Here is a 27,862-nt window from a genome sequence, read left to right on the forward strand (position 1 = left end):
GTAATGTGATGCCTCCGGATTTGTTCTTTTTGCTTAGTCTTGCTTTGGCTATGCAGGCTCTTTTTTCTTTCCATATGAATTTTAGGATTTTCTTTTTCTTTTTTTTTTTTTTTTTGAAACAGAGTCTTGTTCTGTTGCCAGCCAGGCTGGAGTGCAGTGGCGTGATCTCAGCTCACCGCAACCTCCACCTCCCAAGTTCAAGTGATTCTCCTGCCTCAGCCTCCCAAGTAGCTGGGGCTATAGGCGTGTGCCACCACACCCAGCTAATTTTTGTGTTTTTAGTAGAGATGGGTTTTCACCATGTTGGCCAGGCTGGACTCGAACTCCTGACCTCAGGTGATCCACCCACCTTGGCCTCCCAAAGTGCTGGGATTACAGGTGTGAGCCACTGCACTTAGCCTAGGATTTTTATTTTTTCTAGTTCTGTAAAGAATGATGGTAGTATTTTAATGGAAATTGCATTGAATTGTAGACTTCAGAGCCCATATTCCTGTTACCACATCACAGATTCTCCCTCACGAACCCACTATTTACAGATGGACAGATGACTGTTATCCATCGAAGAGTTGGAAGGTACCTTTGGTATTATCTGGCCCAATCTTAAAAAATTTTTTTTAATTTATTTCATTTTTTATTTCTTTGTTTCAACCTTAAACAATTAAAGGAATAGCTCGATCTTAAAAATACAAATCTGTGCATGTGTATTTTTATTTTAGAGATTTTTTAAAAACTGAGGCTCAGTGCAAAGATATTTGTCTAAGGTTGTAATTTTCTGAACAGCAGACACAACGACATGGTAATATCCTTAAAGCATTTGTCAAAGTATCCACCATTCATAGTGATGACTAGCAAATTCCTGCCTGATTCACACTGAACATTAAAATGGCAACTTTCCAAATAAGGAGACTTCTATCGAAGAGGGCTTGGTGGCATGTTTCCAATATTTTCCTGGTATCTCTTCAGGTACCCTCTCAGGTCTTCCACTGGAAGTATATTAACTTCCTCCCCAACTTAAAAAAAAAATATGCAGATTAGGGCAGTTTTATCTTCCAATGTCATATAATTGGGTTGCTTTTTTTTTTTTTTTTTGACAGAGTCTCGCTCCATCACCCAGGCTGGAGTGCGATGGCACCATCTCGGCAACATCTGCCTCCCGGGTTCAAGCAATTCTCCTGCTTCAGCCTCCCAAGTAGATGGCATGCACCACCACTCCCAGCTAATTTTTTGTATTTTTAGTAGAGACAGGGTTTCACCATGTTGGCCAGGCTGGTCTCGAACTCCTGATCTCAGGTCATCTGCCTGCCTTGGCCTACCAAAGTGCTGGGATTACAGGTGTGAGCCACCACACCCAGCCTTTCTTTTTTTTTAAGTAGGAAGAACTTAAAAGTCATCTAGCTTAGTGTTTTTTTTTGTTGTTGTTGTTGTTGTTTGTTTTTGTTTTTTTTGGCCCAGGCTGGTGTGCAGTGGCATAATCTCAGCTCACTGCAACCTCTGCTCCTGGGCTCAAGTGATCCTCCTACCTCAGCCTCCTGAGCAGCTGGGACTATAGGCACCCACCACTGTACCTGGCTAATTTTTGCATTTTTACTAGAGATGGGGTTTTGCCATGTTGTGCAGGCTGGTCTTGGAACTCGTGGGCTCAAGGCATCTACCCACTTCAGCCTCCCAAAGTGCTGGGATTACAGGCATGAGCCACCACATCCAGCCAATGCTCTTATGTTAATATAACATTGGGATATTTAATAGTTTATCCATAAGGTAAAAGCAAAATTTGGGAAATATATAAATATACATCAATAAAGACTTTTAGATTCTTGAACCCAGTGGTTCTTACTGTGCTTGCGCCACAGTCCTCGTGAAAATTTGCTGACAGCCATGGATTTTCTTCCTAGAAAGATGCCATAAGCAGATACAAAAAAACTGCCTACAGTTTCAGAAAGTGTATTGTACTTTGGCCCTTTGAAACCTTTTCACAGACTCTTAGTTGAGAATTTTTGTTTGTTTGTTTTTTTGAGACAGAGTCTCTCCCTACTGCTGAGGCTGGAGTGCAGCTGCGTGATCTCAGCTCACTGCAACCTCCACCTCCTGGGTTCAAGCAATTCTCCTGCCTCAGCCTCTCAAGTAGCTGGGATTACAGGTGCCCACCACCACACACGCTAATTTTTGTATTTTTGGTAGAGATGGGGTTTCACCATGTTGGACAGGCTGGTCTCGAACTCCTGATCTCAGGTTATCCACCTGTCTTGGCCTCTCAAAGTGCTAGGATTACAGATGTGAGCCACCACACCTGGCCAATAATTTTTTTTTTTTTTTTTTGAGACAGCATTTCACTCTATTGCCCAGGCTGGAGTGCAGTGGTACACTCATGGCTCACTGAAACCTTGAACTCCTCGGCTCACGTGATCCTCCCACTTCAGTCTCCTGAGTAGTCAGAACTACAGGGTACACCACACTCTGCCCAGCAATTAAAATTTTTATTTTTATTTTTGTAGAGACAGGGTCAAACTATATTGCCCAGGCTGGCCTTGAACTCCCAGTCTCAAGCAATCCTCCTGCATTGGCATCCCAATGTGCTGGGATTATAGGTGTGAGCCACCAGGCCAAGCCTTAGCTGAGAATTTTTTTCCCCGCAAGACAGGGTCTTGCTATGTTGCCCAGGCTGGCCTCTAACTCCTGTCGTCAGCCAGGCACAGTGGCTCACAACTGTAATTCCAGCACTTTGGGAGGCAGAGGCAGGAGGATTGCTTGAGGCCAGGAGTTTGAGACCAGCCTGGGCAATATAGTGAGACTCCATCTCTACAAAAACAAACAAACAAACTAAACCTCCTGGGCTCAAGGGATCCTCCTGCTTCAGCCTCTCAAATAGTTGGGACTACAGCTACATGCCACCATGTCTGACTTCTTAGTTGAGAACTTCGAAACTAAGCATTCTAATTCAAGATGACTGATAAAGGTTTTATACAAAAAGATAAAACTGATGACATCTGTCTAATATAGTTTATTTTTTCAAGAATTTAATTAATTATGCTTCTCTTTCCCTGTGATCAACAATATAAATTAAGATGACCACAAAATACTTTTTTCCTTCTTTTTTTTGAGACAGGCTTGCTTTATTGCCCAGGCTGCAGTACAGTGGTGCAATCATAGCTCACTGCAGCCTAAAACTCCTGGGCTCAAGAGATCCTCCCACCTCAGCCTCCTGAGTAGCTGGGACTATAGGTGTGGGCTGCCACACCTGGCTAAATTTTTTTTTTGTAGTTTTTGTAGAGATAGGGGCAGGGTCTCACTATTACTCAGGCTGGTCTTGAACTCCTGGACTTAAAGCAATCCCCTCTCCCTGGCCTCCCAAAAGTGCCGGGACTACAGGCATGGGCCACCAAGGTTGGCCCATAAGAATTTTTCTGTGTAAAACTTCCCATAGGTATTGAATCTGTAACCTCTGCTACATTAGGGAATGATGCCATAGAGTGAACTAACCAATTTAAAACAAAGAAAGAGAGAGAAGCAGGCAAGAAAAAAGTGAAAGAGCTGGAAAGAGAGAGAGAAAGAGGAAAGAAAAGGAAGGAGCAGAGAAAGAATGAGAAGGAAAGAAGATAACCATAAAATATGGACTGAAGAAGAATTAGAGAGAGAAATCACAGTTTTGATGTTTACGAATTTTTAGTTTGTGGCCTTTTAAATCTACTTCATGTGGCCGGGTGTGGTGGCTCACGCCTGTAATCCCAGCACCTTGGGAGGCTAAGGTGGGCAGATCACCGGAGGTCAGGAGTTCAAGACTAGCCTGGCCAACATGGCGAAACACTGTCTCTACTAAAACTACAAAAATTAGCCGGGCGTAGTGGCAGGTACCTATAATCCCAGCTACTCGGGAGGCTGAGGCAGGGAGAATTGCTTGAACCCGGGAGGCAGAGGTTGCAGTGAGGTGAGATGGTGCCACTGCACTCCAGCCTGGGACAGAGCAAGACTCCATTTCAAAAACAAAACAAAACAACTACTTTATGCATCTTTCCCTATTTCAATGATTCACAGTTATTTAAGTTACAGCAGGTTAAGGGGGTTGCTTGAAAATAATCATATACTAAGGAAAATGCATGCTTTCTTCAGAGAGCTTGTGTATGAAAAGCTCCTTTCCTATGGAAAAAAAAGGAAATTAACTGTACTAGATCCCTAATAATAGCAGCACATTTATTAAGTGATTTTAGCAGCATAATTAAGTGAATCAGCAAACATGAAGGCTAACTTGTATTCCTTCTTAAAGTTAAAAACTTCCTTAACATATTGTAAGCATGATTAAATTAAAAGTAATATTTTATAAAAATAAAATAATGGCCAAGTACAGTGACTCATGCCTATAATCCCAGCACTTTAAGAGGCCAAGGCAGGGGGATAACTTGAGGCCAGGAGTTTGAGACCAGCCTGGGCAACATAATAGGACCCCTGTCTCTACAAAATAAAAATAAAAAATAAAACATTTAAAATCCTTTGAGATTATGCTTTCTCTGAAGTGTAAGTATGGCAATTTGAGAAAACCACCAGAGAATTGTTTATATTTACAAATTGTAGTTTCTTGTATCAGAAATGTTAATTCAAAGCTTCTGGATGGTGTTTTTGAAATTCCTTAATTAATTTCTTTTTTCGTTTCAGAGAGATGCTGGGGTTACTATTAATCTCAAGAGCCAACTGGTGTAGATACTGAATTGTCCTTCCCTTCTGCTTTTCAAACTCCTTGTATGTCAAGGGTTGGCAAAACGTAAAGCCTGGAAAAAAAAAAAAGAAAAAAAAAAGAAAAGTACCACTGGAAAAGCAAGTTAAAAAACCAACTAAACTGTACTTATCCAAACTGGTCTTACGGTATGTTACCTATGCCTAGGCTTTCTTTGTTCCACAGTTTCTTTCAAAAGTGCTTTTACTTTAGCAAAACATACATGATTTTATTTTACATACATTATTTGATCTCTAAAATAACTAGAAGCAAGAGAAGCAAGAAACTAGTATCCCAGTTTCAAGAGAAATACATAAAAAATTTAAGTGACATGGCCAATAAGTTAAAGGCATGTTCAAAACATGAACAAAGAATGTCTGAATTCTATAGCACTGCTTTTTCACACTGCTCTGTGAGCTGTCTTAGCATGTACAGTCAACCTGTGCTGATTTACAGAGGAAGCCACCATAGCCTCCACACTCACCAAAGCAGTTCTCAGAGTTAATGTCTGAAACCCTGAAGACCATTACTATGAGGGCTTTTTTTTTTTTTTCGCCTATTTTCACTATAATAGGACACACCTATGGAAATAGCCTGGAATTACACTGCCTCTGAAAACTTACGCTCCTATACTCAACTCTCTACTCAGAATCTACATTTTTCAAATAATAATAATATCTTACAATGAATGCTTACCACGTGTCAACCTTTTGGTACTTTTTCTCATTAAATCTCCAGTATCCTAAGCTGTAGATGTGTAGCTATTATTTTCAGCCATACCTTAAAGATAAAGAAATAAAGCTTGACCACATGGCTAGAAAGTAGCTGAGTTAGGATCTGAACCCAGGGTTGTCCATTATTGGGGCTTGGTGTCTTCATCACTATGCTATGCTGCCTTTGGCTCTCTGTCAACTTTCTTCAGTCTCAGAACATGAAACCTTGATGTGCCAGTTTTAGCATACTTCTAGCATTTCTTCTTTCCCATCCTGAGTCCATCACATATCTGAACACTTGAACCACTGCTTCATCAATATGTATCCTTAATTCTCTTGCACACCTATCCTTCTGCAACACGTGACAAAGTAAAATCCCAGCTCTTAATCAATGCTCTAATCTACTGTGTCCACTCCAACATTCAAGGAAATACAGTAATTCACCCTTTTTCCCAGAGGCTACATTCCCCAGTGGGTGCATCCAACTGCAGGTGGTACCAAATCCTATACGTACTATGTTTTTTCCTATATATACATACCTATATTAAAGTTTAATTTATTAATTAGGCATCATAAGAGATTAACAGCAATAACCAATAATAAAATAGAGCAATTAGAACAATATATTAGAGTAAAAGTTATGTGAATGTGGTCTCTCTTTCTTAAAATATCTTATTGTACCATACTCACCTATTTTCTAACTGTGGAACGTGAAACCACAGATAAAAGGGGGGTACTGTAAGTGTTGAAAAAAAATACCGTCTAATCGGTACCACTAAAATTTAGAATCTCCTGCTTTATGTGGTGCTCAGAATTATGCATCAATCCCTGTACTTAAACTTTCTCAACTCCCCTAACCATCTATTTCAAACTAGTCCCTTCTCCTCATGTCATCCATTCAGTGCTCCCCCTGTAAACCCTCAGACAATATGGTCTCCTCCTACTTTATCAAGGAAAATGGATTCATTACTTAATAGTATCCCTCAACTTCCTACCCTTGGCACTACACATTTATTTACATCCATATACGTTCACCTTTACTCTAAAATCCCTCCTCCTGTTCCAGGAAAACCCTTGATTCTATGCCCTCAAACTAATTACCTCCTGCCTCCTCCAGGGCCTGCCTCCACCAGCATCTCTTTTTTTCAATACCCCCTTTCTTCTGATGCCTTCCTCTCAGCAGATCAGTGTGCTAAAATCTCTCCCTTGACCTTGCACTGCTCTGGTTATTGCCCAGTTCCTCTCTTCCCCTTCTCATCATACATCCACTCTTCGTTTCTCTACCCATTCTATCCTTCTCTTCCCACTGCAACCTGGATTTTGCCTCTCAAGTGATTAAGATAGCTCTAATTGGCTCCACATATCCAGTGGCCGTTCTGATCTTCCAATACATGGAACCCTCCATCCTAAAATGTTATATTTCTTTGGCTTCATGGGCATGACTTCTTCTCATTCCCTTCCTAACATATTTTTCTCTCATTCATAGGTTCCTCTTTACTCACCCCTTGACTATTGATGTCAAAGTTTTATCCTTGAACCTTTACTTAGCACAGGCAGAGGTGTCTCCCTCTCTCTCTCTCTCTATATATATATATATACACACACACACACAAAATACAATAAAATACAATTTTATTTTATGGTTTTTTTGTTTGTTTGTTTGTTTGTTTTGAGACAGAGTCTCTCTCTGTCGCCCAGGCTGGAATGCAGTGGCGCGATCTCGGCTCACTGCAAGCTCTGCCTCCTAGGTTCACGCCAGTCTCCTGCCTCAGCCCCCCGAGTGGCTGGGACTACAGGCACCCGCCACCAGGCCAGGCTAATTTTTTTGTATTTTTAGTAGAGACAGGGTTTCACTGTGTTAGCCAGGACGGTATCAATCTCCTGACCTTGTGATCCACCCGCCTCGGCCTCCCAAAGTGCTGGGATTACAGTCATGAGCCACAGCGTCCGGCCTATTTTATGTTTGAGACAGGGTCTTGCTCTGTCACCCCAGCTGTAGTGCAGTGGCATTGATCATGGCTCACTGCAGCCTGGACCTCCTGCAGCGATCCTCCTGCCTCATCTTGCTGAATAATTTTTTATATTTTGCCTGGCTAGTTTTTTATTTCTATTTTTGTAGGGATGGGTTCTCACTATGTTGCCTAGGCTGCTCTTGAACTCCTGGGCTCAAGCAATCCTCCTGCCTCAGCCTCCCAAAGTGCTGGGATTGCAGGTGTGAGCCACTGCACCCAACCCAGATATATATTTTTAGCTTCTATCTCTCCTCTGAACTTCCAAATTGTACATCTAGTTGCCCTGCTGAAAATCTCAACCACAACGTCCCATGCTTATTTTATTTATTTATTTATTTTATTTATTTTTTGAGATGGAGTCTCACTCTGTTGCCCAGACTGGAGTGCAGTGGCGCAATCTCAGCTCACCACAACCTCCGCCTCCCGGGTTCAAGCGAGTGTCCTGCCTCAGCCTCCTGACTAGCTGGGACTACAGGTGTGCGCCACCATCCCCAGCTAATTTTTGTATTTTTAGTAGAGATGGGGTTTCACTATGTGGGCCAGGCTGGTCTCGAACTCCTGACCTTGTGATCCGCCTGCCTTGGCCTCCCAAAATGCTGGGATTACAGGTGTGAGCCACCGCGCCTGGCCCCATCCTTATTTTAAATCAAAAGCCCGAAACAGACTCCATCATTCCCCTAAATACGGTGGTAGTCACCCCACCTGGAAACCTGAGATTCATATTTGAGTCACTTTTCTGTTTTTGGAGACAGGGTCTCGCTCTATCCCCCAGGCTGGAGCGTAGTGGTGAGATCTCGGCTCAATGCAACCCCCACCTCCCGGGTTCAAGCAATTCTCATGCCTCAGCCTCCCAACTAGCTGGGATTACAGGCACCCACCACCATGCTGGGCTAATTTTTGTATTTTTAGTAGAGACAGGGTTTCACCATATTGCCCAGGCTGGTCTCAAACTCCTGACCTCAAGTGATCTGCCTGCTTCGGCCTCCCAGTGCTGGGATTACAGGCATGAGCCACTGCATCCCGCCGAGTCACTTTTCTTCCTAACCCACAAGTGAAATCAATTGTTGCCAATTTTACCTCCTAAATATTTCTCAAACTGTTCCTTCCTCTTCATCCCTCATACCTGTGCATTGTACAGGCCTACATAATTTCTCACTGTGTTGTCATAGTAGTCTCCCAACCAGGATTGCTTCCAGTCCTCCAGGTCAATCCATTCTCTACACTGCTGCCAGCACTCTTTATCTAAAATACAAATCTGGTTGTATCACTTCCTTAAAAATAATTTTTAATGCCTTTCCAACTGCCTAGAGACTTGGTAGCTAAATATGGCCCTTCATAAGATGATACCTATCAATCTCTCTAGTTTCAATTTCTGCTATCTCCTTGGCAGCAGTTTCTTATTTTATTTTATTTTTATTTTTAAATTTTTTTGGTTTTCTGAGACAGAATCTCACTCTGTCACCCAAGCTGAGTTCAGTGGCATGATAAAGGCTCACTGCAGCCTTGACCTACTGAGCTCAAGCAATCCTCCCACATCTGCCTCCCAAGCAGCTAGGACCACAGGCATATGCCACCACGTCTGGGTTTTTTTGTTTTTTGTTTTTTTGTTTTTTGTCATTTTTGTTTCATTTTGTTTTGCCTTATGCCTGACTGCTGTTTCTAGTGCTTACCTATTTTTGCTCACACTGTTCTAATTCTTTAAGCTCCTATTCTTTAAGACTCCTATTATGCGTTATCTCTTCTACAAGCTTTGATTCCCTCAGACTAGGTGGTCAGGTAATCCTCCTCCAAGCTTCCATAATCTCCTCTGGCTTGAACATATCCCTGTCAGATTTTTATGATTCATTGATATGGCTGTCTCTCATTCATCAACTCTTTCACTGAATTTAGTCAACAAATGTTTATTGAACATCTACTATGTGCTAGTCATTTTGAATGTTAGAATGTGAGCTTATTGCAAGCAGGGGCATTATCTTATACCTCTTTGCGTTTTGTGGTGCTTATACAAGTTCTGGCACAACTATAGAGATTCAAAAAATGTTAAGTGAATAACTGAATGAATAGATGGACAGACAAATCCTGGCTGTCAGAAGCATTTTAAATCAATACTCATGAATTTCAAGTAATCAGGCCAGGCACAGTGGCTCATGCCTGTAATCCCAGCACTTTGGAAGGCCAAGGCAGGCGGATCACTTAAGGTCAGGAGTTCGAGACCAGCCTGGCCAACATGAGGAAACCCTGTCTCTACCTAAAAATATAAAAATTAGTGGGGCGTGGTGGTGCTTGCCTGTATTCCCAGCTACTTGGGAGGCTGAGGCAGGAGAATCACTTGAACCCAGGAGGCTGAGGTTGCAGTGAGCCAAGATGCGCCATTGCACTCCAGCCTGGGTGACAGAGTGAGACTCTGTCTCAAAAAAAAAGAAAAGCAAAGAAAATAAATTTCAAGTAAGTTACAGAGAAAAAAGCATACAACACAAAGCATGGAGGCAATTTAAAAATTTAAAGTTGTTTACTGATATACTCTGACAGTTTTACTGAGTAAGAGATAAGCTTCAAGAAGAGATAAAATAGGTAAACTATTTAGGGAAAAATAGTATCAGAAAACTCTACTTTCCAAGTGCTTGTAGCACATGGCATTGTGCAAAACACTTATATTTATAATCTCCCCTTGGTGTATTTGTTTTTTTTTTGTTTGTTTGTTTTTTTGAGACAGAGTCGTGCTCTGTCACCCAGGCTGGAGTGCAGTGGCACGATCTTGGCTCACTGCAACCTCCGCCTCCTGGGTTCAAGTGATTCTGCCTCAGCCTCCCAAGTAGCTTGGATTACAGGCATGCACCACCACACCTGGCTACTTTTGGTATTTTTAGTAGAGATGGAGTTTTACCACATTGGCCAGGCTGGTCTCGAAGTCATAACCTCAGGTGATCTGCCCGCCTCGGCCTCTCAAAGTGCTGGGATTACAGGCATGAGCCATGGCACCCAGCCTAGCATATATTGTTGAATAGAAATCAAGAGTAAAATGCTGACAATCCTTCTATTTTCCTCAAAAGTCAAAAATAATGAAAAGTTGAATGTGAAAAGATAATGCAGTAACGGCAGCCAATTAATGTTTGCTTTGAAATTAGCCAGATAAGATTAAATTAATCCAAAAGATTCTAAGTACTAGTTTCAGAATACTTCATTAGTATCATTGTTTAATTACACCAAATAGGATGCATGTGGCAACATACTTGTTGCCATATACTCTGTATTCAAAGAAGAGAATGAGAGAAAATAGCGTCTATTAGCTGAGAAATTCCAAGCAATTCAAGCAAGTACACTTATGCCCTCCTCTGTAAATGTTCTTTCCAACAATTAATAATGCCTTTGGATCATTTTTCCCCTGCCACAACCCTTGAAACATCTTTTTAAAGAAAAAAAGTCACTGATCTTTCTAGTTCACCAAGTTACACAACCTCTCTAAGCTTCAGCTACCTCCCCGATAAAATCAAATAATAATAATATTAATATGCCTACACAGATTATTGTGAAGATTAAATAATTTCATAAGTCTATGTTAATCTTCAACACAGTTTCTGACACATAGTAGGGCTCAGTATATGTGTCAGCTAATGTCATATTAATTCAGATATATTAATCATAATTAATTACAACCAGCATTATATATTAATAGAATATTTAATATCCTATTAATAGCATAAATATTAAATATTTAACTGCACAAAGAAATAGATATTATCATTCCCATTTTGTAGTTGAGGAAACTGAGGCAAAAAGGGGTTAAATGACTTGCCCAGGCAATTTGGTGCTGGCACTTACAGATATACCTATTAGGCTATTTTGTTTCCTGCATGACAATCTTAGTAAACTTGGATTAAAAATACATTATAGTTTTAAACAATTATAAGTTAAAGAATAAGATCAATAGCCTAAAGACACTGAATGAAAAGAATCATGGAGTCTATTCAACTGGGGGCCAGGCTACTCCTCTATAAAATTTGATCCTTCCCCTAGAAAAGAAGCAGGCAAGGGAGAGAGGATGAAAAACAAGAAAAAGAATCTGAGAGATTCAGAAGACACAGCAGAGAGCACAAGAGAAAAGAAGCAGGCACGTGGGTGATAATTGAAGGGGAGGTGAGAATTGGGAGCAGCAGTGAGAGACAGAAGGTTCCTGCCTTCTTAGTAGAAAAGGTAAATAAAGGGTTTCAAAAAAGAACTAGAGAAGAACTTGCCCTGGAGATACTAAAAAATAACCTTCCTGTAACCACTTTTTACAACATTTTACATATATTTATTACATACTCATCTTTGATGCCTTCCCAACTCATTTGGCCACAACAGTCACTTAACAATAAAGGAGGAACAAGCTGGAATCCATACCTGATATGGCATCTGCATCTTCTCCATGTAGAGGCTTCTTAAGTTTCTTACTAACCAGATCCAATAAAGTAACTGGTGTCTACACAAAACAGGTATTTTCAAATATTTAATATGATTTTTTTTCTAGCCAGCATTTCAACATAGAAAGAAAAACATCTCAATATTTTTGACCAATGAGTAGATGGAGAGGATTGTAGATGAGTGGAAAGGGTGGGTGGTAGAAGGCCTCTGAATTATAAATTCTTGAAATTTTTTTAGCACTCTTAAAATCTTATTTTCTGCTTTCATGTATGTACTATATTTAAAATTAGTTAACCCATCATTAGTGAAATGTTCTCCTATAACAATAAAAATTATTTGTACTTTAATTACAGCATTTATTTAAATAACATTACACTGTAATTACACAGTCTATATGTAAATAGTAGCCCTAAAATACATTAAAATTATTATCCTAAAATAGGCAAATAGGCCAGGCATGGTGGCTCACACCTGTAATCCCAGTACTTTGGGAGGGTGAAATGGGAGGATCGCTTGAGTCCAGAAGTTCAAGACCAGTCTGGGCAACACAGCGAGATCCTGTCTCTAATAATAACAACAAAAACCCCTAAACAAAATAGGTATACATTCCTTTTCTAATTTGGTTATACCAAAGGTAATCTCAGACTACTACATGTATCTGGAGAAATAATCCATTGACTAATACTGTTACAGAGGGCATGCCCTAGCCCTACCAATCCCAAAGCTCATGTCTAGATAGCTCCTTCATCCTGGCTCGCAGGCTACCTTTTCATTAGCTTCTACTTGTCCTGCCACTTTCCAGCCATGATGCTGTCCCCTTTACTTCATTCTGTCATTCAATAAAAATTGAGTGAGTGATTGTTATGTGCCAGGTACTGTTACAGGTGATGAATGAGTAGATCAAGTTCCTGAATTTATGGGAAGTTCTATTCTCATAGGAGAGAAAGACAATTTAACAACAAAAAAAAATAGGCAAATACATAATACATATAATCTCAGGTAGCGATAAGTGCCACTATGAAAACAAAGCAGAGAAAGAGGCCAGAGTGAAAGCAGTGGCCGAAGGTAGACAGCACAGGGACAGCCCTGTAACAGGAAAAAGCGTTGGCATGTTCGAGAGCCCCTATCGTAAATATCCCCATCTCGGCCTCCCTGAAATACATCAGCCTCTAATCTCTAGAAACCAACCATCAGGGCCCTTCTCCCTGCTTCCTGATTCCCATATCCCCACTTCCTCCAGCCCATGTCAAGTTCCTTTTCTCCATTTGTGGCCTGGTACAAAATTTGAACCAGTATGTTTCTGTTTTTTTAGATGGAGTCTTGTGCTGTCGCCCAGGCTGGAGTGCAGTGGTGCGATCTTGGCTCACTACAGCCTCCGCCTCCCGGGTTCAAGCGATTCTCCTGCCTCTGCCTCCTAAGTAGCTGGGATTACAGGTGCCCGCCACCACGCCTGGCTAATTTTTTTGTATTTTTAGTAGAGACTGAGTTTCACCATGTTGGCCAGGCTGGTCTCGAACTCCTGACTTCCAGTGATCCACCTGCCTTGGCCTCCCAAAATGCTGGGATTACAGGCATGAGCCACTGCACCTGGCTTGAACCAGTATGTTTCCTTATGACACTGCTAGTTTGAACATGAAGCGGGAGGTAGAAAGATGAAAAAAATCCTTCCTAATGTCTGTACCATGTGTAGGAAAGAGGCAGATTCATTTATTTAGAGGAGGGGTAGAGTGAGAAAGAAGAAAGCAGAGAGAGGCTGAGTAGTACGGAAGAGGAGAGAGGAGAGAAGTGTTCTTTCTAAATTGCTAGTTGAAATCTGGGACCCATTTTAGCAGGTAAACTACATATGAGAATTTTACTTTAGTGACTGTAGCATAAAACATTTACATAACCTGGGCCCTTACTACCATCTGTTATTTATTTATTTGGATGAAAAACTAGCTTAGAATACCTAACAATTGACTTATAAATGACCTTTTAAAATATGTTTCATTCAAAATTCATGAATGAAACATTTTTTAATGTTTAATGTTAATGGGGACTGCCTCCATTGTATATACTTAGTACCACCTTTTTCTTGTAAATAGTGGGAAAAAAAGTTCAGTTAAGGTCACAGAACTGTTACAAAATTTGGATCAATATGTTGCATTATGACATGAGACAAAAAATTTTTAAAAATAAAATGGGGTCTTGCAATGTTGCCCAGGATAGTTGCAAACTCCTGGGCTCAAGTCATCCCACCCCAGCCTCCAGAGTAGCTGAGGTTAAAGGCATGTATCACTGTGCCCAGCTAGACACATTTTTAAGCCAGAAAACAGAAGGAAGGGAATTCTTTATAGAGGCTTTGGAGAAATAACACCATTAAAAGTATTCATACTATTGTCTGGTACTAAAATATAATAGTGAGGCTAAAAAAAAAATCTATTTCAAAAACGTTTCAAAATAGGAATATGACCATGTTTCACTAATGCTACTGCTACTCCTAAGTGTTTTGTTTTGTTTTGAGACAGGGTCTCACTCTGTCACCCAGGCTGGAGTGCAATGGCATGATCACGGCTCACTGCAGCCTCAACCTCATGGGCTCAACTGACCCTCCCACCTCAGCCTCCCTAGTAGCTGGGACCACAGGTATGTGCCACCACACCTGGCTTTTTTTTTTTTGGGGGGGGGCGGAGTCTTGCTCTGTTGCCCAGGCTGGGGTGCAGTGGCGCAGTCTTGGTTCACTGCAACCTCCGCCTCCCAGGTTCAAGCAATTCTCCTGCCTCAGCCTCCTGAGTAGCTGGGATTACAGGCACGCGCCACCACACCTGGCTAATTTTTGTATTTTTAGTAGAGACGGGGTTTTGCCATGTTGGCCAGGCTGGTCTCGAACTCCTGACCTCAGGTGAGTCCACCCACCTGGGCCTCCTAAAGTGCTGGGATTACAGGCATGAGCCACTGTGCCCAGCCTGTTATTTTTCTGTATAGATGGGGTTTTGCTATGTTGCTCAGGCTGGTCTCAAACTCCTAGGCTCTAGTGATCCACGTGCCTCAGTCTCCCAAAGTGCTGGGATTACAAGTATGAGCCACTGTGCCCAGCCAACAAAACGGTTTTAAGTCTGCTTCCTTCTCTTTTGTGGGTGTTGGGAGTCAGCATTTCTTTAAACTTTGCACATTATAGGTACTTAGTAAATTATTTACTAAGTGAATGATTTGCTTTTCTGCTTGACACAAGTAGCTTAGTAATAAATGTGCCCAGGCAAAATGCCAGAGATACCTTGAAGAGCTCAGAGTGGTACTCCAGTAGAAACCAGACCAGTTGTTCTGCCCGCACTTTTAATAATGATTTGGCTTGCAAAACTGATTTGGCAAGAGTTTTCGGGACCACTGTTTTATTATCATACTGTAAACAGAAAGATTAACATTAGCATAAATGGTTTTTAGAGGAAAAAAATAGCAAAAAAAGGTAAAACTTATTGCAAAATTTTTCACCTGTTTTTGCAACTTGTAGGCATTGGGCTCTGATGCCATTGCCATAAAAATAAGTAGCCGTCATAATTCTTCTCTAATGTTCAGCAACAGCAATCTTAGATATAGTTGTATTGCTTCAAGTGCTTCTGCTCTTTTCTCATTTTCTGTTATATGGGTTACAAAGAAAACAAAGCATAGGATGAAAAATGGAGAGTATAGTAAGTATTTACTTAGTAGTCAATTAAAATGCTACAATGTTGTATTAGTTTGCAGGTTCTTTTCTACAATTAAAATTTTTTATTATGGAATATTTCAAACACATGGGAAATTATCTATAAAATTCTATGTAATATGCGATGTAGCTACATCCAGCATTATCAAAAGTATTTTGTTTTTAACATGAAATTATATGGCCACTTACATAGCTAAACAATGACATATTATGTCACTCAATTTTTATTTTGCTAAAAGGTCATCAAATTAATAACTCAGAAGTTAGTATTTCTAGGCACCTCGGTTCTTAAATCCTTATACTATAACATATGTTTCTTTCTTTTTTTTTGAGATGGAGTCTTGCTCTGTCGCCCAGGCTGGAGTGCAGTGGCGCGATCTCGGCTCACTACAAGCTCCACCTCCTGAGCCCACGCCATTCTCCTGCCTCACCCTCCCGAGTAGCTGGGACTACAGGTGCCTGCCACTACACCTGGCTAATTTTTTGTATTTTTAGTAGAGACAGGGTTTCACCATGTTGGCCATGCTGGTCTCGAACTCCTGACCTCAGGTGACTCACCCGCCTTGGCCTCCCAAAGTGCTGGGATTACAGGTGTGAGCCATCACTCCCGGCTATATCACGTTTCTTAGAATGTCCCTGCGATGTCCCTGTGATGTACTGCCTTAGATTTATGCACTATACTATATTAGTTACATTTGATAATAGAATTTACAAGGTAAGCAATAGTAGTGAAGTAAAACAAGACTTCTTGAAGTACCTTGACATCATAGAAGAAAAATATTAAAATGTAATACTCATATAATATACACAATTTTCTATTTCAACTTGTATATTTTAAAATGTTTTATTACACCAAAAATTAAAATATAAACATCCTGTCTTACCTAAAAGTTCAATAATTCCTGAATGAATATCAAAATACTCATCAGTTAATAGGCAATCTCTCTTGAGCATAGTATTTTGCTATGACATCAAAGAGTATCTTCTTCTGACTGTTCAATCTTGTCTCTTCATTTCTGTTTTGCATTAACTGCTGACTAACTGTAACTATTAACTGGTCAGGGAAATACTCCAAGCATTCAATTGCTGCATTAAGCCAGTTATCGATCCTAGAGGGAAAATGCAAACCAAAATAAAGCAATGGTTAACATTTCCATTTAACTAAAGCACTATTTGATAAAACATGATAAAATCTGGCTTATTTAAGCTAGATAAATCTAAAGAAGAAATTATTTTTTGGGAGAAGCATTTCAATACATTTCGCTGGATGAGTGAAGGACTGTATGAGAGGGAATGGCTATATTCCTTACTGAATACCACCACACCTCTATGGACCTTTATTTTCAAGAAGTTAAAATAATTTTTAATGAACCCTTTATTATTTATATCTAATTTTGTTAGTAGTTCTCCTCCCTTTTCCTGCTCCGATGAGATGCATATGGTTCTATTATTATTTGAAAATAAGATACCAAATATTTCCCCAACCCGGATGTACTGTTTACCCACCACACATTGTTTTCCCTTTCTTATTTGCCCACCCCAATAAGATAAGAAATTTAGGGTCCTGTCACTCCCCTGCCCTCCGGTGACTCCTTTGGAAGGCCTTTATTTCTCCCTTTTCCATATCTGCTGCCCTCCCAACCCCTAGGTTTTGCCAAGATAGGTTAGTATTTATTGTAATTTCCCTTAATGGTATGTCCCTTTTTTTTGACTTTTTTTTTTTTTTTTTTTTTTGAGGCAGCATCTTACTCTGTTGCCCAGGCTGGAGTACACTGGCATGATCTTGGCTCACTGCAACCTCTGCCTCCTGGGCTCAAGCAGTCCTCTCACTTCAGTCTCCCGAGTAGCTGGGACTATAGGCTTGCACTATCATGCCAGGCTAATTTTTGTATTTTGCGTAGAGACGGGGTTTTGCTATGGTTGCTCAGGCTGGTCTCAAACTTCCAGACTCAAGTGATCCATCTGCCTTGGGCTTCCAAAGTGCTAGGATTATAGGTGTGGGCCCCTGTGCCTGGACTGAATTCTTCAAAATCCTCAAATATCTTTCTTTCCTTCCTCTCTCCCTCCCTCTCTCCTTTCCTTCCTTTCTTTCTCCCTCCCTCCTTCCCTCTCTTTCTTCTTTTTTAAATATGACAGAGGGTCTTGCTATGTCACCTAGCTAGAGTGCAGTGACATAGTCATAGCTCACTCTAACTTCCAACTCCTGGGCTCAAGTGATCCTTTCACCTCAGCTTCTTGAGCAGCTGGGACTATAGACATGTGCTGTCTTGCCTAGCTAATTTTAAATTTTTTTTTAGAGAGAGACAGGGTCTCACTATGTTGCCCATGCTGGTCTTGAATTCCTGGCCTCAAGCAATCTTCTCAGCTTAGCCTCCCAAGTTGCTGGGATTACAGGCCCTTTGGCCCTTCTTTCCTCTTTTCTCTTTTTTTCTCCTGACAGATGAATAGTACATCTTGCCTAATATGTGTGATTCATTGTCTTCTAGATCCTAGTATTGCAGATGAAAAGACTAATGACAGTTTGATTGCTTTTCTCTTACAGATAACCTGCCCTTTTTGCCTGGAAGCTTTCTAAGGCAGACTGGCTGCTGTGAGTTTCCTGCAGAGGCACCTGCAGAAATCCTGTTTCTTTTCTGGTGTCCCTATACTATCCCTGACTCAAGGGCAGGAAGACTCAGCCCTTTGTTTGGGTCTTTCTTGGCCTACTGCGAATAAGAGAAATCTGTCATGTACAAACAGGACCATAGTTGACTAAGAGGGTCCAGAGGTCTCTGATCACTAACCTCTTCACAAGATCTGAAGTTTTCTGGTCCTCAGCCTTGGTGTCTAATCTTCTTTTCTTGTTTGGCTCACATGGGAGGAAGCACTCTATCAGTTCTCCCTGCTGGAATCCCAACAGTACTCAAGGTCTAATGACTATAGTTTCCAGCAGCTGCTTTATTCAGAAGTGAGAAATAGCTTGGCTTTGGGAGTAAAAGGGAAAGGAGCCTCATTCAGGGTTCCTTTAATCTCTTATCTACAAATTAGGCCGATTTTATGATAGGGCTTATCTTTCAGACTATAATTTTTTCTCTCATGTATGTCTCCCCCTTCTAGACCACGGTTTCTTTTAGGGCAGGGATAAATAAGCTGGTAGAAACTGGGATGGTTGCATTATTTAGGGTAATAAAATGGAAATGACAGAATTTTGGATGGTGCGGGGAGAAGATGATTGACATACAAATGAATTCGTATGAACCAAACCACTCTGATCTCCAGTGATCTTATAGGTCATGACCAATGGCTTTATTAGATCAAATGAGGATTCATAATGATAATTTATAAAAGAGAGACAGTATAAGCTTATAACATGAATATTTTCTCACATCCTAAAATACCAAGGGCAAATATGTGAAAAAAACTGTTTACAAATTATTTGACAATAAAAATGGTCACTTACTCAGGTAGACATAAGCTTGGAATAAGTTCTCTGTCTAGGCAAGTGTTAGTAATAACAAGATCTTCCTCTTTGTTTAATTGAAGATTTTGTGTTTTAACTGGAGGCTCCAAAATATTGTCCAAGAAAGGAAGGTGAATCAATTGAAGAAGACATAATAATGTTTGTTCTTTCCAAACATCTTGAAAAGGAAAGTAATGCAATGATCAAGATTGGTAAATAAAACATACACATTCAACCAATATTATAAATCATTCTATTTCTAAATAATACAAAAGCAAAACTAGTTCAGTAGTAATATAATGGGTTAATTTAATGCTTAGATAATTTACATTTGTTATATTACAATTTTTCAAGATTGATCTTAAACATCAGAGTTATGAGCCATATTAATTTTATTTTCTGTTATGCTGATTATAAAGATATATTATCTAGCTCTTAAGGCCAACATTAATTCTAAATATAAAAAATTACTAGTCATGCTTATAACTTATATTACACATCTGAGAGAATGAGATTACTAATTATTTATCTTTCTATTTATAGCAACATAGATAATTGTAGCTCATTGTTTTTTGTTTGTTTGTTTGTTTGTTTTTTGAGATGGAGTCTTGCTTTGTTGCCCAGGCTCGAGTGCAGTGGCGAGATCTCAGCTCACTGCAAGCTCCGCCTCCCAGGTTCATGCCATTCTCCTGCCTCAGCCTCCTGAGTAGCTGGGACTACAGGCGCCCACCACCATGTCCGGCTAATTTTTCGGTTTTTAGTAGAGACGGGGTTTCACCATGTTAGCTAGGATGGTCTCGATCTCCTGACCTAGTGATCCGCCTGCCTCGGCCTCCCAAAGTGCTGGGATTACAGGCGTGAGTCACTGCGCCAGGCCAGTTCATTGTTTTTAAACTAAAATACAGTATTAGGGTAATTTTGTCTCGGATTTCCAGTCATTCCTGTTAAGTTCCTGTTAAGTTTTTCATCACCCTAACCATCATCATAATACTTTGTTTTTCCTTTATTTTTATTTATTTACTTACTTTTTGAGACAGAGTGTCACTCTGCCCAGGCTGGAGTGCAGTGGTGCAATCTCGGCTTACTGCAACCTCCATCTCCCCGCTGAAGTGATTCTCCTGCCTCAGCCTCCAGAGTAGCTGGGACTACAGGCGTGCACCACCTTGCCGGACTAATTTTTGTATTTTTAGTAGAGACAGGGTTTCACCATGTTGGCCAGGCTGGTCTCAAACTTCTGACCTCAAGTGATCCACCCGCCTTGGCCTCTCAAAGTGCTGGGATTACAGGTGTGAGCCACTGTGCCCAGCCTGTTTTTATTTATTTATTTATTTTTGAGATGGAGTTTTGCTCTTGTTGCCCAGGCTGGAGTGCAATGGCACACCACAGCCTCTGCCTCCCAGGTTCAGGCAGTTCTCCTGCCTCAGCCTACCGAGTAGCTGGGATTACAGGCATGCACCACCACGCCCAGCTAATTTTGCATTTTTAGTAGAGACGGGGTTTCTCCATGTTGGTCTGGCTGGTCTTGAATTCCCAACCTCAGGTCATCTGCCTGCCTTGGCCTCCCAAAGTGCTGAGATTACAGACGTGAGCCACTGTGCCCGACCTATTTTTTGTTTTTTAAGGCTAGTCAAGTGAAGCAGTGGAAGTGGAGAAGGAACAAGGAAATCTGTTAACTGGTTGTTATCAATTAGTTGTACACACCATTGCATTTGGACCAGCCTGGTTTTCCTTTTATTTAACAAAATTACAAAAGCAACAGTTATAGTAAGTTTCTTGCAGAGCTCCCAAGCCAGTGGCCTGTGGACTAAATTTGGTCCACAGCCATGATTTGCTTGGTTATAAAGTACTTTGAAGAAAATTAATGTATAAAAATGGGAGATTTCATGTGAAATTCTAAAATGTATTGATAGATAGATAGATAGATAGATAGATAGATAGATAGATAGATAGAGTCTTGCTCTGTCATCCAGGCTGGAGTGCCATAACATGATCATAGCTCACTGCGGTCTCAAACTCCTGTTCTAAGTGCCAGGGATATAAAAGTAACCAAAACAAGCAACTATAAAACAAAAACAGGATGCCACAAGAAAGGAAATTCTGAGAACTTGAAAGTGATTTTAGGAAAAAGTAAAAAAAGAAGAAAAAAAGGAAAAGTGTTTTTAGGTATCAATAAGAAAACTGGAGGATACATTTGAAGATACTTCCTAGTAGGTAAAACAAAAAAATCCCAAAAACATGAACAATAAGAGAGACAAATATATACAAATTAGAGGACTAGTTAAGAAGGTCCAATATCTGAATAAGAGATCGGAATTAGAACAGAGAAGGTAGAGTTAGGGAGAAATGGGGAAAATTGCCAATGAAATAAAAAAAAAATTTCTAGATTGCAACAGCCCAGTAAGTAAAAATAGATTTACCTTAAAGTGTATTACTTTAGAATTTCAGAAAGTGTGGGACGAAGAGAAGACTCTTAAGTTTTGGGGTGGAGATGGGGAACAAATCAGATACAAAGTGTCATTAATCAGAAAGGCTTTAGTCTTTTTTCTTTCCTTCATATCACAGCCAAGGCTTTGCAACACCAACACAAGAAGCTAGAAAGCAATGGGGAAATACCTTTAAAATTATTTGAGAAATTATTTCCACCTAGAGTTCTGTCAATCAAATAAGAGGCTAGAATAAAGAAAATTTCAGAAATACAAACAAAAAAATTATCTCAGCCAGGCGCGGTGGTTCACGTCTGTAATCTCAGCACTTTGGGAGGTTGCAGTGGTCAGATTGCTTGAGGCCAAAAGTTCGAGACCAGCCTGACCAACATGGTGAAACCATGACTCTACTAAAAACATAAAAATTAGCTGTGTGTCATGGTGTGTGCCTGTAATCCCAGCTACTTGGGAGGCTGAGGCACAAGAATCACTTGAATCCAGGAGGTAGAGATTGCAGTGAGCCAAGATCGCACCACTGCACTCCAGCCTGGGCGACAGAGCAAAAATCTGTCTCAAAAAAAAATATATATATATCCCATGTACCCTTTGTCAGGCAACTACTAGAAAATGTGTGCCACTAAAATCAGCAGTAAACAAGAAAAGGCACAGAAGACAGGACATAGGAGATCTATAATATAACAGGCAAAGGTAATCTCCATGATCACGGTAAAGGCAGACGCCAGGATGACAACCATGCACCAAGTATAGAGGGCAGCCAGTCCATGATTGAGACATGAGAAACCTTATGAAGGGGATTTCCCCAAGAAGATGAAATTGATAAAAATACCTGATACACCTGAGCGTGCCAGCAGGTGATCTGGATAAGTGTTGAAGTGTTTGTAGGTGAAAATGTGTATGAATGTAAAAAACCAAGCAAAACAGAAAACAAAAATGTATTTGGTCTAAGGAAAACAAAACGTTGTAAAGGAAAAGGAATAATATATATTTTCGGTTATAACAACAGATGGTTTATTACATACCTCAACTCTGAATAGCTCTTTTGTACAAAATAATGTAAACACACTGTATTGCTCTAATCAAAGTAATCTAATTATATTAAAAGATGGGGGCATAGGGAAGTATTCGTAAGATAGATACAAGGAGGGAAAGAGACACAAATCCCCATTTTCCCTTTTAGAAAATTAATGGATGTGTCTAAAACTGAAAAATCATAAAGTAACAATATAAGCATGCTATTTAGAGATACCAGTTGTAAATGGCTGTGTCTGGGGAGGAAGGAATGAAAGGGTGGGGAACTGCTATTTTTTTTGTAACAAAACTAGAACAGCTATTTGAATGGTTACATTATGTGCCTATAAAACAAGGGTAAGGATAATACTTTTAAAAACCCACATTGGAGTGACAGCTTTCATTCCCTCCTATGTCTTTTTTTTTTTTTTCAAATGTGATCCTTCTGATTCTGTTTCCCTAACTATAAAATGCAAGGTTTACCCTTCACTTTACAGGCTACTGTAAAATCATGGATAATAAATATAAAATGCATAAAAAATTGCTTAGCACAGAGAAAGGTCCAAAATAAGTGGAAATTATTCTTATTACTACCTATAAAATTTCTTTTTTTGAGACAGAGTTTCGCTCTTGTTGCCCAGGCTGGAGTGCAAAGGCGCGATCTCCGTTTACTGCAACCTCTGCCTCCCGGGTTCAAGTGATTCTCATGCCTCAGCCTCCAGAGTAGCTGGGATTATAGGCACGCACCACAACACCTGGCTAATTTTTGTACTTTTAGTAGAGATGGGGTTTCATCATGTTGGCCAGGCTGGTCTTGAACTCCTGACCTCAGGTGATCCACCCACCTTGGCCTCCCAAAGTGCTGGGATTACAGGCGTGAGCCACCGTGCCCTGGCCTTTACTGATAAATCATATCCACTTTTAGTTTGAAATTTCTAGAGGTACGTCATGACCTCAAGAAAAAATAATGGGAAAAGTTATTTTTTTCATTTGTACTAGATAAAAACTGTACTTTTGGGGGACTCTCCTGCTTGCCCTTTAAATATTAGTCTTCATCAGAGTTCTCTTACGGCCAGGCATGGTGGCTCACACCTATAATCCCAGCACTTTGGGAGGCCAAGGCGGGTGGATAACTTGAGGTCAGGAGTTCAAGACCAGCTTGGCCAATATGGCAAAACCTCATCTCTACTAATAATACAAAAAATAAATAAATAAAAAATTAGCCAGGCATGGTGGCACGCGCCTATAGTTCCAACTACTCCGGAGGCCGAGGCACAAGACTTGCTTGAACCTGGGAGGCAGAGTTTGCAGTGAGCTGAGATCACACCACTGCACTTCTGCCTGGGCGAAAGCGTGAAACTGTGTCTCAATGGCCAGCCAAGGAGGCTCACGCCTGTAATCCCAGCACTTTGGGAGGCCAAGGTGGGTGGATCACTTGAGGTCAGGAGTTCGAGACCAGCCTGGCCAACATGGTGAAACCCCATGTCTACTAAAAAATACAAAAATTAGCCGGGTGTGGTGGCGGGCGCCTATAGTCCCAGCTACTCTGGAGGCTGAGGCAGGAGAATCACTTGAACCTGGGAGGCAGAGGTTGGAGTGAGCCAAGATCACACCAGTGCACTCCAGCCTGGGCAACAGAGCGAGACTCCGTCTCAAAAAAAAAAAAAAAAAAAAAAAGATTTCTCTTTTAGTTCTTCTTCTCAACTCTACACCCTTTCTTTGGGCACCCTGTATTTCCTTTATCATGCCAATGTTAACTATTGTTGATAAATCATAGTCCTCCAGTGTGCAAGTCATAGCTAGTCTTGCTTCTGTCATGGTTTGACCAAATGGAGTAAAGGGCCATTAATTAATTTTGTATGTATCTCTCCTAACTGCCCTGGCTATGGTGCTCTTTTATCTGCCATTAGTGGCATTTTAAGGAGAAAAACACAAGTAGATGAAGTAAATAGTAAAGAGGAGTGGTGCAACAGGTAGTTTAGCTAGTTTGTTCTGAGAAAGGGAAAGAGTAGGAAGATGTTTGGGAGGAGTTTACACAATGGACAAAGGATACACTCATAAGAAGATGGTCTTGCAGGACAAATACTAAGGACTGTGGTGAGTCCGTATGTTTTCTCTTGCAGTGCAGACTACAGCACCTCCAGTTAATCTGGTCACAGTCATTGTAAAAAATGAATTAAGTGTTATTAGATGTATATTGCCTCACCTGTCTTATCTGATGTAATTGCTGTGTAGAAGGAAACTCCTACAGGGAAGAGAAGGAGGGAGTCAACACACTAATACACTACTTAAATCACATTTAAAACGTCAGTTCTTGGAAACAGTAAAAATATTAGTGGTTGCCTAAGGTTAGAGAGAAGGGAGGAATGAGTAGGTAAAGCACAGAGAATTTTTAGGGTAGTGAAACTATTCTGTATGATACTATAATGACAGATAATATGTCATCAAAAATTTGTACAAACCCATAGAATGTACAACACCAAGACTGAGCCTTAATGTAAACTATGGGCTTTGGGTGAAAATGATGTATCAATGTAGATTCATTGATTATAACAAATGCACCACTTGGTTGCAGGATGTTGATAATGGGGAAGGTTGTGTGTGAGTGGAAGCAAGGGGTATGTGGGAACTGTACTTTCTGCTCTATTTTGCCGTGACCTTGAAACTGCTTATAAGAACTTGTTAAAAAGAAGTTAGTTCTTCCTTACCATGTTCTGAAAAAATAATGAAAACAAATTACTTTCTTTTGAAAGCCGGAGAAAAGGTTTCTGAACTGTGATATTTGGACATAAAGCTGGATTCCCATTTATTGTATGAATAAATTCCTCAATTCTTTCCTCACCAATCTCCTGTGCTAGAGGATTTGAAATCATTTCATATCCTGGTCTGTTAAAAAATAATACGTGGCTCTTTTCATTATACACAGAACCAAAATTTCAAATATATATTTAAATTAATGTATTAAAATTTATTCATACATTCTCTATTTCCAAAAACGATTTCAGGCAGCTTATAATAAAAGATGCAAATAATTCATTTAATAGACTATCACCAAAAGAGGACAAATTAGAATTCTAAATAAAGAAGAAAAGCATACATGCTAATTCTAAGGTTAACATAGTTGTTATGATGGAATAGAAAATTTTTGTTCTGAGTTTCCAGAAAACCTTGGCTTTTAGTACACTGGCTAAGTCATTTTTCAAAATTAGAAAGCATATCCATTCCTTAGAAGACATAGTTTTTCCTGGTATAAACTCTGAAAAATTTATGTGATAATGTCTTTAACAACTAAGCAAAACAGAAAACAAAACTGTATTTGCTCTAAGGAAAACAAAATGTTGTAAAGGAAAAGGAATAATATATATTTTTGGTTACAGCAGCAGATGCTGCTATATTGGAAACAGTAAAAACTACTGAGATATAATTCACATCCCATAAAATTCACTTTTTTTTGAGACAGATTCTTGCTGTGTCGCCCTGGCTGGAGTACAGTGGCAAAATCTTGGCTAACTGCAACCTCCACCTCCCCAGTTCAAGCGATTCTTGTGCCTCACTCAGCCTCTTGAGTAGCTAGGAATACAGGCACCTGCCACCACATCCCGCTAATTTTTGTATTTTTAGTAGAAATGAGGTTTTGCTATAATGGCCAGGCTGGTTTCGAACTCCTGATCTCAAGTGATCTGTCCGTCTTGCCTCAGCGTGGGCCACCCTACCTGGCCAAAAGTCACCCTTTTAAAGTGTATAACTCAGTGTTTTCTAGTACATTCACAAAGTTGTGCAGCCATCACTATTATCTAATTCTAGTCTATTGCATCATTCCAGTTTTAGACGAAATGCATAAGTGGATTAATTTTCACATGGATTTTTTTTAATTGGCTTCTGAAAAAAGTACACATTCGAGTTTAGCTCAATAAAGATAGTTCTTCTAGGGTCTAAATAAAATATATTACAGTATCTTAGGTAACACTAACCTCAAGGTTTCATTGAACTCGTTCTCAGTATCCTTTTGTCTTTTGCAACAATCGTAAGATGATTTATTGCCTAGAAACCTGTAGAGACTATTGTTGGAATCTTCAAATTCCAATTCCTTTTCTTTTTTGAAAAGCTTCTTCATTCCTACTGGTTCAAATACTTTGTGATTCATTAGAACTTGGCAAAGATGAACCCCTTTAAGACGAGAGATGTCATTGCTACTTAGGCACTTGTTTTGCATAAGATGACTTAAGACCACATTGACAGCATCAGAACCAGTGAAACAGTCTTTGTATGTTTGTAAATGATGCCTCCTTCTTTTTATTTCCACTTGGGCCTGAAGAGAGTGAATAATACCATCCCATAGCTGAGTAACTTGAAAAGGACCAGAGCATCCTGAAAAAAATTAAATATACATTTCTAACAAATCTAGATTATACAAAAATACGCAAATTTTTCAGTTTTGACAACCTTATGCTTGTTGAAGGCATATCTGCTGGTAATGTCCTTCTTACGTGTCATCTCACATCTTACATAAACTACAGTATATTTACTAAGTTGCACCATGTGGGTCTGCCAATAAAAACAGAGTAAACCTGGGAACTTGCTTTACTGATGTGAAATACATTATTATATGAATTTATATACCCTTATTACATGGTTAACTACTAGTTATACCGAATCTTCAAGAATGTTATTTTAGGGCATATTTAAAAGTAATGCAAATACACTTGAGTATTGATTATTACAGAGTTGTGGCTTCACCAAACTCTTTGCCTTTTCTTTTTTCTTTTTGCCCTTTTGAACAATGGTAAGTTCTTCATTAGGGAGATCAAGGCAAGGAACTAAATAATCAATTTTTTTAATTGTTTAAACCAGCTGTTTAAAAAGTTTGCTGAGGCCAGGCACAGTGGCTCATACCTGTAATCCCAGCATTTTGGGAAGCCGAGGCAGGCAGATCACCTGAGGTCAGGAGTTTGAGACCAGCCTGGCCAACATGATGAGACTCCACCTCTACTAAAAATACAAAAATTAGCTGAGCGTGGTGGCATGCGCCTGTAATCCCAGTTACTCAGGAGGCTGAGGCAGGAGAATCTCTTCAACCCAGGAGATGGAGGTTGCAGTGAGCTGAAATCACGCCACTGCACTCCAGCCTTGGTGACAGAGCAAGACTCTGTCTCAAAAAAATAAAAAAGTTTGCTGAAAAATGAAAGAGGGTCACATACCCACTTGAGTTGAATACTTGAATATAACCCAATTATCTAAATTATGAAGTGAAACTACCAAACATTGTAGAGATACTGGGCTCTAGAAAGTGCTTCCACTGTTGCTCCCGATTAAGGGGTTTAGATAAAGATGTGCCTTATCTTACATGGACGTATTGCATAATGAAAAAAAAGTTGCCTTATCACATGCTGAACTTACTCTCCAAATAACAGAAATCCCACTTCTCTGGGCAAAAAGAAAAAAAAATTGCTGAGAAATAATGAAA

The 27,862-nt window shown here is 40.0% G+C and overlaps 1 protein-coding gene across 1 annotated transcript in view; it reads right to left on the reverse strand.

Annotated features, from left to right (window-relative positions):
* Positions 1-810: 810 nt before the first annotated feature.
* The window catches only part of DEPDC4 (DEP domain containing 4), a 29,378-nt gene continuing 2,326 nt past the window's right edge, over positions 811-27,862 (reverse strand). The window contains 10 exon segments of the mRNA XM_063787014.1: positions 811-1,010; positions 11,808-11,886; positions 15,082-15,207; positions 15,297-15,439; positions 16,392-16,453; positions 16,455-16,616; positions 18,947-19,124; positions 24,605-24,643; positions 25,139-25,284; positions 26,370-26,766. Coding sequence (XP_063643084.1) covers positions 910-1,010; positions 11,808-11,886; positions 15,082-15,207; positions 15,297-15,439; positions 16,392-16,453; positions 16,455-16,616; positions 18,947-19,124; positions 24,605-24,643; positions 25,139-25,284; positions 26,370-26,766 — 1,433 coding nt within the window. The 3' untranslated portion in view covers positions 811-909.

This window comes from Pan troglodytes, chromosome 10 (assembly GCF_028858775.2).
Source record: "Pan troglodytes isolate AG18354 chromosome 10, NHGRI_mPanTro3-v2.0_pri, whole genome shotgun sequence".
NCBI lineage: Eukaryota > Metazoa > Chordata > Mammalia > Primates > Hominidae > Pan > Pan troglodytes.